The sequence below is a fragment of the Ceratotherium simum genome, chromosome 34 (genome assembly GCF_057802395.1).
Source record: "Ceratotherium simum simum isolate JZ-2026a chromosome 34, ASM5780239v1, whole genome shotgun sequence".
Taxonomy (NCBI): Eukaryota; Metazoa; Chordata; class Mammalia; order Perissodactyla; family Rhinocerotidae; genus Ceratotherium; species Ceratotherium simum.
The window spans coordinates 8,756,637-8,768,577 of record NC_141933.1 but is presented as its reverse complement, the minus strand read 5'-3'; the positions used below and the strand labels follow the sequence as shown (position 1 = coordinate 8,768,577).

Genomic DNA, 11,941 nt, shown 5'->3' with positions numbered 1-11,941 from the left:
CGGGCTCACGAGCGCCTGGCCCAGCCAATGAGAAGCCGAGGAAGAAGGGGTCGGGCACTTCCGTTCCGGGGAAAGGGGCGGAGCCTGAAGGCCGCGGTGAGTGCCGGCTGGAGGCCGAGCTTCCGGACCCTAGGAGGGGTCCCGGCGCGTCGGGGGTTGGAGGGAGGATCCCGGGGTTTGGGAGACTTGGGCGTTAGGGGGTGACTGGACCCAGGCCCTCTGGCTGGTAGGGATGCCCGGGAGTCCCAGGGATGTCTGGCAGCAGGAGTCTCGGGGCTCTTGCGGGATGATGCTAAGACGCTCTACTGCCCAGGGAGTGGTCAGGGGGCTGCAGGAGGGCTGGGAGTACCCTCAGGAGGTCTGTGGCAGAGGGGGCCAGCTACCAGGCCCAAGGGTGGCTATGGGTCCCCCAGGACGACAGGCCTTGCTGTGTCCTCCCCCAGAGCTGCCCTGTCCAGACCATGGACCCTGAGGTGTCCCTGCTGCTGCAGTGTCCCCCTGGGGGGCTGCCCGAGGAGCAAGTCGGGGCTGAGTTGAGCCCAGCCTATGACCGTCGGCCACTGCCAGGAGGGGACAAGGCCATCGCTGCCGCCTGGGAGAGCCGGCTACAGGCCCAGCCCTGGCTCTTTGACGCCCCCAAGTTCCGCCTGCATTCCGCCACCCTGGCGCCCGTTGGCTCTCCGGGGCCACAGCTGCTCCTGCGCCTGGGCCTTACTTCCTACCGAGACTTCCTGGGCACCAACTGGGCCAGCTCAGCTGCCTGGCTGCGACAGCAGGGGGCCACCGACTGGGGTGACAAGCAAGCCTACCTGGCGGACCCGCTGGGGGTGGGCGCTGCACTGGCCACCGCTGACGACTTCCTTGTCTTCCTGCGCCGCTCTCAGCGGGTGGCCGAGGCACCTGGGCTGGTGGATGTGCCCGGTGGGCACCCTGAGCCTCAGGTGAGATGCCAGGCTGGGCGCAAAGGCACGAAGACGCAGACAGCTCAGCTTTGTTTCCTCATCCCTTAAAGGGGGAATTGGCTTGGCGCTTCTCCGAAAGTCTCTGCTCAGGGCAGCCCCTCAGTTGCCCTGCTGACCCCTGCCCGAGACCTTGGGAAGCTAGGGGATGGGGGAGGGGTGGGCAGAGGACCTAGCTGGACCTTTAGTTGTCCATCTGGAAAAGGAGGTCCTGGGTCAGGGGATCACCAAAACTCTCTGTGTCCAGCCAGGCCCTCAGGGCCAGCAACTATGGGGGAAGGCAGGGCGGGAAGAGGTAGGCAGCAGGGGCTGAGCCTGACCTCTCACAGGCCCTGTGCCCTGGTGACAGCCCCCTGCACACGGACCTCCCTGGGGAGCTGGTGGTGCATGAGCTCTTCTCCAGTGTCCTCCAGGAGATCTGCGATGAGGTAAGTGGGGGCCGGCCTGGATGGGGTGGTGGGCAAGGAGAGGGGGGTAGAACATGCCAGAATTCCTCAGGTCTGGGATGGCGGTAGGGTCTGTGGGCATCTGACACTACATCGACTTCCCTTGGGTGACCCTGGGCAAATTGTTCAATCTCTCTCGTTCTGTTTTCCTATCTGTAAAATGAACATGCCCAAGATCTGACATTCTGCGATGCTGGGCACTTGAGCTACAAACTGTAAAGTGCTCTACAAGGGTAATGGGCTGCTCTCGGTTGAGAGGGGCAGGGATGCGGGCAGCGGGCACTGACAGGTGGGACCCCCGGCCACAGGTGAACCTGCCGCTGCTCACCCTGAGCCAGCCGCTGCTATTGGGCATCGCCTGCAATGAGACCAGTGCCGGTCGTGCCAGTGCCGAGTTCTACGTCCAGTGAGTGAGCTTGGGGGACAAGGTCCCGGGTCCTGGGGTAGGTGGGTGGTTGCGGGGCATGGCTGAGGCAGCAGGGGCTCCACAGGGACCCTCCAGGCACTCGGCACACACTCTCATGTCCTTGTCCAGGTGCAGCCTGACTTCTGAGCAGGTGAGGGAGCACTACACGAGTGGGGGACCTGAGGCCCACGAGTCCACGGGAATCATCTTTGTGGAGACACAGGTGCGAGGTGGCAACGTGTGTCTTGCTTGGACAAGGAGCTGGGGTGGGGGCTTGCAGAGGCCAGGACTGCCCCCTGGGGATGGATCAGACGGGGGCTCCCAGATCTCTCAGAACTTTCCTCTGGAGCCCCAAGGCCTCATTGGGGATGCCTTCAGCCCAAGGGAGAGGGCCAGGGACCTGTTCAGCCCCCTCGACATGTCTCCCTAGGGACAGGGCAGTACAGAGGGCTCTGCGGCTCGGGAACTGGGCACAGCTCCTGCGGGAGACCTGAGGGATGTCTGGGTCTGTCTCCCCACAGAGCGTGCGGAGGTTGCAGGAGACAGAAATGTGGGCTGAGCTCTGCCCCTCGGCCAAAGGCGCCATCTTCCTCTACAACCGGGTCCAGGGAAGTCCCACCTGAGTCATCTTAGGGTCCCAGCCCAATCACTACAGCTCGGAAGACAATAAAGGACTTTATTCTTGATAAAGGACTTGATTCCTCTGGCATCTGCTGTTTCCGTGAGACCGAGAGGGGCCGCTGGGAGAGCCCTGGGTGGGTGAGAGAGACAGGACAAGTGACTTGGAGAAAAAAAAAAAAGCCCAGCCTCAGTATCCCCTCTGCAAGCTGGGAGGAGGGCCGTGCCCCCTTGCCAGGCTCTGGTGAGGGTGTGGGCCAACTATGGGGAGGAAGCTGCTCTGTCTCCGGCAGAGCGGAGGAGCAGCCATGTCTGCGGGACAGGGCGACGACGCCGGGGCAGAAAGCCTCACTGAGGGTCAGTCTCCGTCCCACTCGCCTACCCAGTGGGCGCCCGCGTCTTTCCGCACCTCCGCGGACCTTGCCCTCGGTGGGTGGGCCCGAGGCGCCAAAGGCCAATGGGCGGGCGAGGGCGGGGCCGTCGCATCAACTTCCGGACAAGTGGGCGTGGTCGTGGAGCCTAATCCAATGAGAATGTGGGCCGGGGCCTGAATAGGAACAGGAAAGGGCTGCGGCCGCGGAGTCCGTGAGTGCAGCGGGGGCGGGGCTTGGTTGTGGCTCCTCTTTGGCTCGACCCGCAAACTCCCTGGGTGGGCCGGGTTTCTTGGCTTGCAGGGCTGGTTGTCCAGACGCGGAGGCCGACCTGGAGAAGGGTCCTGGACGCCGGGTCAGAGGCAGGGGACAGGTCCAGAACACTGGGGTCTGGTCCTGAACAAGGAAGCCCCACCCGCGCCTGGGTGCCCCGGCCTGCTTCAGTTTTCCTTCGGAAGTAACCCGGGCCAGGCCCCTTCCCTCGGCCCCCGGAGTGCGTGAAGTCTGGCCCATCCTGGCCCCAATGCACTTCTTTGTGGCTTCCTCTCCCCAGCCGCCCGCCTGCCGCCATGCTGCCCCTGCTGCCCCTGCGCCTGTGCCGGCCGTGGCCCCGCAGCCCTCCCACCCGGCTCCTCGCAACGGCCGCCCGGCAGCGGTGAGTCGGGCGCCAGGGGCCCGCCCGGTCGTTCAGTGGGTTTCTGCTGAGGGCCTGCCCAGCTCTAGGCCCTGCCGTGGGTGCCGAGATAGTCGTGATCTCTCTGCTCTGTCAGGCACCTTACAAGCTGTGTCAGGTAACCCTCACCTTCACTGCTGGGGACACAGGATCAGACGTTAAGGAACGACCCCCAAGGTCGTCCAGCGAGTTAAGAGGCAGATCTGAAATTTGAGCCCAAACCAAACCCAATGCACTTTTCACAACTCTAGTGATTGGCAAGCATCACTGTGCATGACCCACTGCGGGTAGGGGGTGGGGGTGGGGTGGGGGGGGTGGAGTTACAAAAATGCAGATTCCAGGGCCCTGCTCTGTAGATTCGGATTTGCAGGAATGAGGTGGGGCTCAGGAACCTGTTTTTTAAATTTTTTTGCTGAGGAAGATTAGCCCTGAGCTAACATCTGTGCCAGTCTTCCTCCACTATATATGTGGGTCGCTGCCACAGCATGGCTGATAAGTGGTGTAGGTCTGAGCCCGGGGATCTGAACCCTCAAACCCTGGCCACCGAAGCGGAGCACGCCGGCCTTAACCACTACTCCACGGGCCGGCCCCTAGGAATCTGGTTTTGTTTTTTTTTTTATTTATTCCCCCCCCCCCCAAAGCCCCAGTAGATAGTGGTATATCATAGCTGCACATCCTTCTAGTTGCTGTATGTGGGATGCGCCCTCAGCATGGCTGGAGAAGCAGTGCGTTGGTGCACGCCCAGGATCCGAACCCAGGCCGCCAGCAGCGGAGCGCGCGCACTTAACCGCCAAGCCACGGGGCTGGCCCAAGGAATCTGTTTTTTTAAACAAGCTTTTCAAGTGTTTCTGATGCAAGGGGTCTGAGGACTACACTTTCAGACGTTCTGATCTGCACCATACCCGAAACACTCAAGAGGGGAGGGATGGTTTGCTGATAGCTCTCCCTTGACACCTGCCTCAGCCCCCTCAGGTCCTGGCTGCTGAGTTAAAGGGTGTGGCCCAGGGGGGCTGGGAGGGGCAGGGAAGGGCTACCCTCTGTGTTTCCTTAGCCCCTACAGGTTTGGGCCTCTCTCCACAGGTCTGGCCCCAGTAACTACTATGAACTGTTGGGGGTGCATCCTAGTGCCAGCACTGAAGAAGTTAAACGAGCTTTCTTCTCCAAGTCCAAAGAGGTACCAGTGGCTCTAGGTGGGGAGGGGGAGGGGAAGTCTGAGCCAGATGGGGTGCACTCCAAATTCCCAGGAATGGAGCAGAGTGGCTCATTCTGGTGGATGCCACATTCCCTCAGCATGCATAGGGAGTGGGAGGTGCCCCAAGGGCAGAGGTCTGGCCAGGTGGGGGGACAGGCTGGGTGCAGGAGCCAGGGGCCCTGTCTGATGGGCTTGGTTCTCTTGACTTGCCTGCTCTTGAGAAAGCCTGGACCAGGGCACATAGTGAGAGCTAGGCAGCAGGTGGGGAGGGCTTGAACAAGGGGAGCGGGCAGGAGTCTGTGCTTCCTGACTCTCTGGCCTTCTGGAGGGGTGGGCAGGCCTGAGAGTGAGGGTCAGTGCCCAGGCGGGGCTTCTGGGAATGATCTGAGCCCTTGTGGGTAGACATTACTGGGATGGGTCCTGGGAAGGGGCATGGAAAGGGAGATGAGGGGAGTCCTGCCCACCTCAGCTGCACCCTGACCGAGATCCCGGGAACCCAGCCCTGCATAGCCGCTTTGTGGAGCTGAGTGAAGCATACCAGGTGCTCAGCCGTGAGCAGAGCCGCCGCAGCTACGACCACCAGCTCTGGTCAGCCACTCCCCCCAGGTCTCCAGGAACCACACCCTATCCCGGGTCTGCTTATCAAGCACACAGGTATAGTAGTCCTGCCCCCAGCTTGCCCCACCAAGTCTCCTGGGGAGCCTCATCCCCACACTGTCGCTTCTTCTCCCTCCCAGCAGCTCCTGGGCGACCCCCAATGCACAGTACTGGGCCCAGTTTCATGGCGTGAGGCCTCAGGGACCAGAGTCGAGGCAGCAGCAGCGCAGACACAACAAGCGGGTGCTGGGGTACTGCCTCCTGATCATGCTGGCAGGCATGGGCCTGCACTACGCCGCCTTCAGGTGCACCCCTGGGGTCATGGGCAGAGGGTGGAGGGCAGGGGGAATCCCAGTGTGGTCAGCCGTCCATCCACACCACCCCTGTGGCCCACACTCTTGTGTCTCGAAAGCTAAGACTTGTATGAAATAGGCCTCTGGAGCCTCTCCTTACTTGGCAAGGCAGCTCGGCACTAAGGGCTAATGTCATTTTCAGTTTTTTATAATTCGAATGTAAATCTGTGGCACTGGCTGCCAGGGAGTGCTGGAGCTGACCAAAGTCAGGCACGAGAAGGCAGTGCACTGTGACTGGGCGTCCCCAGCAGCTGTCCTCACTGGGTGGGCAGTTGGCTGTCTCCCCGCCCCTCTCTCATGCACACCATGACAGAGGTTCTACAGCAAAGATGCCTAAAGGCCAGTGTCCACTGAGCAGCCTGCCTCATTCAGTGATGGGGTGAGATGTACGGCCCTTTCTAGTCTCCTGCGAGGAGCACCCTGACATTCAGAGCTGCTGTCACCATCTTCAGCAGAACAGCCATTGGACCCTGGACAAGCCCCTGCCACTCTGTGCCCCTCTCCCCACCTAGCACAGGCAGTTAGGTTGAGGTTCCCAAGGATGTAAAGCTGTAAGACCCTAGAGTGGGGTGGGGGGGAGACGTGGGGACGGCAGGGATTGGGGGACCCAGAGTTAACTGTAACCCCCTTGCAGGAAGCTGGAGCAGGTGCACCGTAGCTTCATGGATGAAAAGGATCGGATCATCACAGCCATCTACAATGACACGCGGGCCCGGGCCAGGTCTGTCCCTGCTCTGTCCTGTCCTCTCCTCGCTGTCCTGGCACCACCCTCCAGGGTCCCTGTCCCGACCCCCACGGGTGCTCTCTCCTGCAGGGCCAACAGAGCCAGGCTCCAGCAGGGGCACCGGCAGAGGCAGCCGCTGCAGCCATCACCTGGGCCGCCCCCAGGCCCCCGGATCGTGCCCCCGGGCACCAGCCCCTGAGCCGCGCACCTGGACGGGGCCTGCTGTGTGTTCCGTCCTCGCTTCCCTACCGGGACTCTTCACTCCCCAAAGCGCGTGCAATAAAGTGCTTCTCAGAGCTCGTGTCCGCCTCCCTCCTTCAGGCCCAGTGCCCCCCGCCCGTGCCTCGCCGCAGGACAGCGCCCCGCCCTCCGGGATCTGGCGGCGGCGACCCAGGAGCCCGGCCCCCTGGGCGGCGCGTCCCCTTTCCCCCGCTGCGGCGGGAGGGGGTGTGTGGAGGGGGCGGGCCCCGCCGGCGGCCTCGCCCCCCCTCCCCCGCCCCGCGCCCGGGTGGGGAGCGCGTGTCTGGGTCACATGAGCCGCCCGCCCGCCAGCCCGGGCCCGGCCCCCCGCCGCCCCCGCCGTCCCCGCCGCCTCCGCCGCCGCCCGCCGCCGCCACCGGCCGCCCGCCCGCCCGGCTCCTCCGGCCGCCGCCGCTGCGCTGCGCTGCGCTGCCTGCGCCCAGGGCTCGGGAGGGGGCCGCGGAGGAGCCGCCCCCGCGCCCGGCCCCCGCCCGCCGCGCCCGGGCCCGCGCCATGGGGCTCTGGCTGCCGCCGCCCCCCGCGCCGCCGGGCTAGGGCGATGCGGGCGCCCCCGGCGCGCGGCCCCCGCGGGCACCATGAGCCCCCTGCTCCGCCGGCTGCTGCTCGCCGCGCTCCTGCAGCTGGCCCCCGCCCAGGTACGTGCGTCCCCGACATCCCGCCCGCCCGCCGTGCCCTCTCTCAAGGTTGGCGGAAGTGGGGAGGCGCGGGGCGGCCTCGGCCGGGGATCCGCGGGGTCCGGCCGCCGACAGGGGCGTCGCGGGGACCTGGCCCGGGCATCCCCCGGGAGGTGTCCTTCTCCACCCGCCGCCAGCCCAGCCCCGGGGCCACTCCCCCGCCCCACCCCGTCCCCTGGGCGCAGCCGGGGGCGGGGCCGCCTCAGCGCCGCAGGAGCTGGGCGCCGCGGAAGCTGGTTCGGTGCCCACTGTGCCCCCTCCCGACCCATGGCCTCCGAAAAAGCCCGGCCCCCCAGGCTGGGAGAAGGATGCAGCCGGCAGAGCTCGCCTGGCGGGTTGGGGCCAGGGCAGGTCCCAGGTGGCCAGGACAGGCCAGGTAAGGCTAGAGTGGCCCCAGGAACAGAGCACTCTGGAAAAATTTCAAAGAGGAGGTGAAGCCTCCTGAACCAAGGGCAGAGCCCTGGGGACAGCGACAGGGCCAGCCCTTCCTAGGATGCACCTTGGGTATAGGTCTCTTCTCTCCCACAGGCCCCAGTCTCCCAGCCTGATGCCCCTGGCCACCAGAAGAAAGGTAATAGTAACAACAACGACTTTGCACTAGTCAGCACTGGTGGGCTTGCCACTGCCCTGATTCCAGGGTCTTTGTGTCCATTGTCTGTATCATCACAGCTGCTCTGTAGGATGCAAACTCTGATTCTGCCCATTTCACAGAAGGTGACAGTGAGGCAGTGGGGTTCCTGGGTTCTGAATGAACAGGGCAGGGAAGACAAGTTGGGAGGGCAGAGGGGGGCTAGTGGAGGGGGGCTGTGACATGGGAACTAGGGAGAGCAGCTGCTGGGCTGGGGTAGGGGAAGTAGGGAGCAGCTGCAGGAAACCCAGTGGGACTAAACCTTCATGCATCTGTCTCCAGTGGTGTCATGGATAGATGTGTATGCCCGTGCCACCTGTCAGCCACGGGAGGTGGTCGTGCCCCTGACTGTGGAGCTCATGGGCACTGTGGCCAAGCAACTGGTGCCAAGCTGCGTGACTGTGCAGCGCTGCGGCGGTTGCTGCCCGGACGACGGCCTGGAGTGTGTGCCCACGGGGCAGCACCAAGTCCGGATGCAGGTACTGGGGCAGGTGGAGCGTGCCCAGCTGGGGTGGATGCTGGCGCTCTGAGTCCTGGCTGGTGGGCGAGCTCCTCTCCCTCCAGCTCATGAAGCATCCCTTCCTCTCTCTGTCTCGCTGTCCCTCTCACCATCTCTCTCCCTGTTCTTCCGAGCACAGATCCTCATGATCCGGTACCCGAGCAGCCAGCTGGGGGAGATGTCTCTGGAAGAACACAGCCAATGTGAATGCAGGTGCCAGCCAGGCCCCACTTCGGAGCCCACAGAGACTAAACCTGGGGGGTGCTGGCATGGTGGGACACAGTGGGGACCAGGTGTCCCAAGAGTAGAGCCAGGGTAGGCCTGGGATCTGGGGCAAGAGAGTAGGATGTCCGGTTTTCCTCATCCTTCTCCTCCTCGTCTCTGTCTCTTACTTTTCAGACCAAAAAAAAAAGAGAGTGCTGTGAAGCCAGACAGGTGAGTCTCTTGGGCTCCTGCTGAGGTGGGTTGGAGCCCAGGCCCAGTGCCCAGGATGTAACAACGTGTGGCCATGGAGTGTGTCAGGAAGCTGTGTCCCTTCCCCTCTTTCTCCTCGCACTGGCGTCCCCCTCTCCCTTCCCCAGCTGTGTGCTCCGACCCACCCCCAGCCCCTGGGAAGACTCTTCCTTCCCGCCCCAGACATGTTGCTTCTCCTCCTAGGGCTTCCACTCCCCGCCACCGTCCCCAGCCCCGCTCTGTTCCGGGCTGGGACTCTGCCCCCGGAGCACCCTCCCCAGCTGACATCACCCATCCCACTCCAGTCCCAGGCCCCTCTGCCCACGCTGCCCCCAGCGCCGCCAGCGCCCTGACCCCCGGACCTGCCGCTGTCGCTGCCGACGCCGCAGCTTCCTCCGTTGCCAAGGGCGGGGCTTAGAGCTCAACCCAGACACCTGCAGGTGAGGAGTTGTTCGGGAAGGCATCACAGCCCGTCCTGGAGCCGGGCCAGGGTGAGCCTGCCAGTGGGAGAAGAACCAGGGAAGGGGAAGCTGTTAACATGTTGAACAAATATTTACCCAGTGTCTGCTGGCACTGGGGTCAGCATAAACAAGCTCACGTTCTAGTGCAGGAGTCGGACACGGGGACACGTGATGCCAGCAGAGGGTGTCAAGGGTTGGGGTAAGGGGAACCTGACATGTCTCTGAGAGGCCAGAGATGTCCTGGAGGAGGTGACATCTGCCTGGAGTAGAAATGAGATAGCTTGCCAATTTGCAAAGCTCCGGGCCTTCCTAGAAGCCCCTGTGGTAGACATTTGTCCCACCTTATGGGCTCTGAGAGGCCAGGGGACATAGTGGAACCTTGTCTGAGGTGCTTCTCACCACCCCTCCCTTCCACAGCGAGGCCATGGGGTGGCATCATGTGGGCCTGGCCGGCTGGGGCCTCCCTGGAGTGTTAGGAGAGAATGGGGTTCCCAGATGCTAACAAGGGGGTGAGTCTAGAGCTGGGCAGAGCTCTGCCAGCACAAACAGACCCCCTTCCTCTCCTCTGCAGGTGCCGGAAGCTGCGAAGGTGACACATTGCTTTTCAGACTCAGCGGGGCCACTTGCCTCACAGGCCACACCCCAGAGGACGACAAGAGGGCAGCCTGGTGCCAACAGCCCAGCCCCTAAGACTTCAGCCCGGGCGGACACTGCTCCAGGACCTGGGCCTCCCAGAGGGCTTCCTGGCCGTCCCTTCTCTCTCCAAGGCTGCCACCCAAGAGGGAGGGCGGAGTTGGAGGAAGAGACTTGGAGGCAGCAAGAGGGCTCACGTACCAGCTCGGGAGAGAATGGGGTCTCGTCTCCGTTTTCAGCCACGCTGTGCAAGTGAGCATCTTACACCTGGCTCCTGCCTCCTTTCACTACGAAGACCCTGATCCTCTGCAGATAATGGGAGTGGGGCTTTGGGACAAGAACTGTGACCCCCAACCCTGATAAAAGAGATGGAAGGAGCCGTCCCTGCCTCTGTCACTGTTTGTCACGGTCCAGGCTGGCTGGTTTGGGCACCAATGTCTGTATCTCACTGCCTCCTAGACCCAGAGCTTGTCTGTCTTCCTCCCTCGTGCAGATGGAGGAAACGAGGCCCAGGGCCCCACACCAGGTCCCAGGCAGAGCCCGAATCTGTCGTCTTCACATTCATGTTATTGCCAGGCCTAGGGAGTCCCTGCCCACTGCTCCTCACAAGGGTTCCGTTCTGGAAGGAGATGGGCTGTTATGGTCCGTGAGCTTGAGGTGGGACCCGGATCTGCTGAATGACCTTGGTTGTCACTGCCTCTCTTTCTGTGAGCCTCCATTTCCACATGTGCACACGGAGGGAACGGATGATGGCTGTGGTTGGTCGGGGCCCTGGGCTCCTGGAAAGTTTGAATCTGTCTTCACATAATAGGAAAGAACACCCACCTTCCCTGCCATCTCTCAGGGCAGCACTCTATGTCTGCTACTTTTTGCTCCCAGTAGCTGAACTCTAAAGCCACACGCCTGCCCTGTTCCCACCTCACTCCCACCTCCCTGACAGGGAGGCACAGAAGGGCTGTGGGTGGGGGCCTTGGTTTGGGAGACAGGCCCCCCACCACAACCTCTTCTCTACCTTCCCTTCCCTTGCTTCTTGGGCTCCCCTCACCAGCGCCGCCTTGGGACTCTCCTGACCTTCGTCTGAGCCAGCCCAAGCTCAGTGCCCAGCCTCTGCCTGCAGCCCTCGGTGCCCTGGGGCTGAGTGGCGAGTGGGTAGACCACAGGCCAAGCTTGGGCACCAATGCTTCGCCCTGCTGAGGCAGGACACTCAGGGCAGAGATCAACCCAAAGTTGATATCCAAATCCTCTCTCAGCCATAGCCCAATCAGAGTGAGACAGGAGGGTTAGGGGCCCTGGAGCGCCCACCTCCTGAGCCCACTTAGCCCTCTGGGCGGGCACCGTGCTTCATATGCACCCCTCCTTGGTCCTCAACCCGAGGTCAACGCTGTCATGATCTTCCTTTTCAGTGGAGGAAACGGGCTCAGAAAGGCTGATGGCACTGGAGGTTGACCTCAAGTCGGGGTCTTCCCAACACTCAACCTAGATTTAGCTTCCTCTCACGGCGGGTTCATTAATGTGATGGCCAGATGTGAACTGGGCACTGCTGGGTGCGGGGTGCCTGAAAATCAGGCTGGCTGGGGGACGGGCCCGGCCCGACCACTGCAGTCATGACTCGGTGGTCAGCGCGGCAGGTGGGGCAGGCCCGGACACTGGGGGAGAGAACAGGGAGGGACCGTTCGCATGGGCCAGGGCCTGGTGCGCATCATCGCCGCAATCCCAAAGGGGCCCTGCGTTACAGGGACGCCAGCTCCCACCAGGCCAAAGCCCGGGCTCAAGGTCACCCGGCCAGTCAATGAGAAGCACACCCGAATTCAAGCCCAGGGCTCACTCTGAACCCCAGGCTCTTTCCACAGCAACTAACTGGGGATGTGGATCCTGGAGCGGCTCAGGGATAAACAGGAACGCTGTGGGAGAGGCGGGGGGCGACAGAAGATGGCGTCTCGAGACCCCCTCCGGGAAACCGGACCCGCCTGACCTCAAAGTCAACTCGACCGGA

The 11,941-nt window shown here is 63.1% G+C and overlaps 3 protein-coding genes across 5 annotated transcripts; all 3 read left to right on the top strand.

Annotated features, from left to right (window-relative positions):
* Nucleotides 1-76: 76 nt before the first annotated feature.
* NUDT22 (nudix hydrolase 22) lies at nucleotides 77-2,501 on the top strand. The gene is made up of 6 exons (XM_014792961.2): nucleotides 77-96; nucleotides 444-941; nucleotides 1,289-1,387; nucleotides 1,714-1,811; nucleotides 1,941-2,034; nucleotides 2,333-2,501. The coding sequence occupies exons 2-6, from the start codon at nucleotides 462-464 to the stop codon at nucleotides 2,432-2,434; spliced, it is 873 nt and encodes a 290-aa protein (XP_014648447.1). The 5' UTR covers nucleotides 77-96; nucleotides 444-461; the 3' UTR covers nucleotides 2,435-2,501.
* A 570-nt stretch (nucleotides 2,502-3,071) lies between these two features.
* Nucleotides 3,072-6,635, top strand: DNAJC4 (DnaJ heat shock protein family (Hsp40) member C4). Of its 2 annotated transcripts, none has more exons than XM_004437540.3 (6): nucleotides 3,072-3,455; nucleotides 4,554-4,647; nucleotides 5,135-5,319; nucleotides 5,406-5,567; nucleotides 6,250-6,336; nucleotides 6,430-6,635. In XM_004437540.3, the coding sequence occupies exons 1-6, from the start codon at nucleotides 3,370-3,372 to the stop codon at nucleotides 6,536-6,538; spliced, it is 723 nt and encodes a 240-aa protein (XP_004437597.1). In that variant the 5' UTR covers nucleotides 3,072-3,369; the 3' UTR covers nucleotides 6,539-6,635. The 2 variants fall into 2 exon arrangements, with proteins under 2 accessions (XP_004437597.1, XP_014648449.1); XM_014792963.2 differs by having other exon boundaries at nucleotides 3,073-3,455; nucleotides 5,403-5,567.
* Nucleotides 6,636-6,923: 288 nt separating this feature from the next.
* Nucleotides 6,924-10,327, top strand: VEGFB (vascular endothelial growth factor B). Of its 2 annotated transcripts, none has more exons than XM_014793152.2 (7): nucleotides 6,924-7,235; nucleotides 7,803-7,845; nucleotides 8,185-8,381; nucleotides 8,541-8,614; nucleotides 8,801-8,836; nucleotides 9,160-9,294; nucleotides 9,887-10,327. In XM_014793152.2, the coding sequence occupies exons 1-7, from the start codon at nucleotides 7,176-7,178 to the stop codon at nucleotides 9,906-9,908; spliced, it is 567 nt and encodes a 188-aa protein (XP_014648638.2). In that variant the 5' UTR covers nucleotides 6,924-7,175; the 3' UTR covers nucleotides 9,909-10,327. The 2 variants fall into 2 exon arrangements, with proteins under 2 accessions (XP_014648638.2, XP_087278859.1); XM_087422733.1 differs by having other exon boundaries at nucleotides 6,925-7,235; nucleotides 9,059-9,294.
* Nucleotides 10,328-11,941: the final 1,614 nt, after the last annotated feature.

What these genes read in the sequence shown, in the direction of transcription:
- NUDT22 (XM_014792961.2), top strand. Translation starts at nt 462, where the DNA reads ATGGACCCTGAGGTGTCCCTGCTGCTGCAGTGTCCCCCTGGGGGGCTG. An exon ending in GTGGGCACCCTGAGCCTCAG is followed by an intron (nt 942 to 1,288) that starts GTGAGATGCCAG and finishes GACCTCTCACAG; the next exon opens with GCCCTGTGCCCTGGTGACAG. An exon ending in AGTGCCGAGTTCTACGTCCA is followed by an intron (nt 1,812 to 1,940) that starts GTGAGTGAGCTT and finishes GTCCTTGTCCAG; the next exon opens with GTGCAGCCTGACTTCTGAGC.
- DNAJC4 (XM_014792963.2), top strand. Translation starts at nt 3,370, where the DNA reads ATGCTGCCCCTGCTGCCCCTGCGCCTGTGCCGGCCGTGGCCCCGCAGC. An exon ending in GCAACGGCCGCCCGGCAGCG is followed by an intron (nt 3,456 to 4,553) that starts GTGAGTCGGGCG and finishes CTCTCTCCACAG; the next exon opens with GTCTGGCCCCAGTAACTACT. An exon ending in TCTGCTTATCAAGCACACAG is followed by an intron (nt 5,320 to 5,402) that starts GTATAGTAGTCC and finishes TCTCCCTCCCAG; the next exon opens with CAGCTCCTGGGCGACCCCCA.
- VEGFB (XM_087422733.1), top strand. Translation starts at nt 7,176, where the DNA reads ATGAGCCCCCTGCTCCGCCGGCTGCTGCTCGCCGCGCTCCTGCAGCTG. An exon ending in TGCAGCTGGCCCCCGCCCAG is followed by an intron (nt 7,236 to 7,802) that starts GTACGTGCGTCC and finishes TCTCTCCCACAG; the next exon opens with GCCCCAGTCTCCCAGCCTGA. An exon ending in CCCTGGCCACCAGAAGAAAG is followed by an intron (nt 7,846 to 8,184) that starts GTAATAGTAACA and finishes ATCTGTCTCCAG; the next exon opens with TGGTGTCATGGATAGATGTG.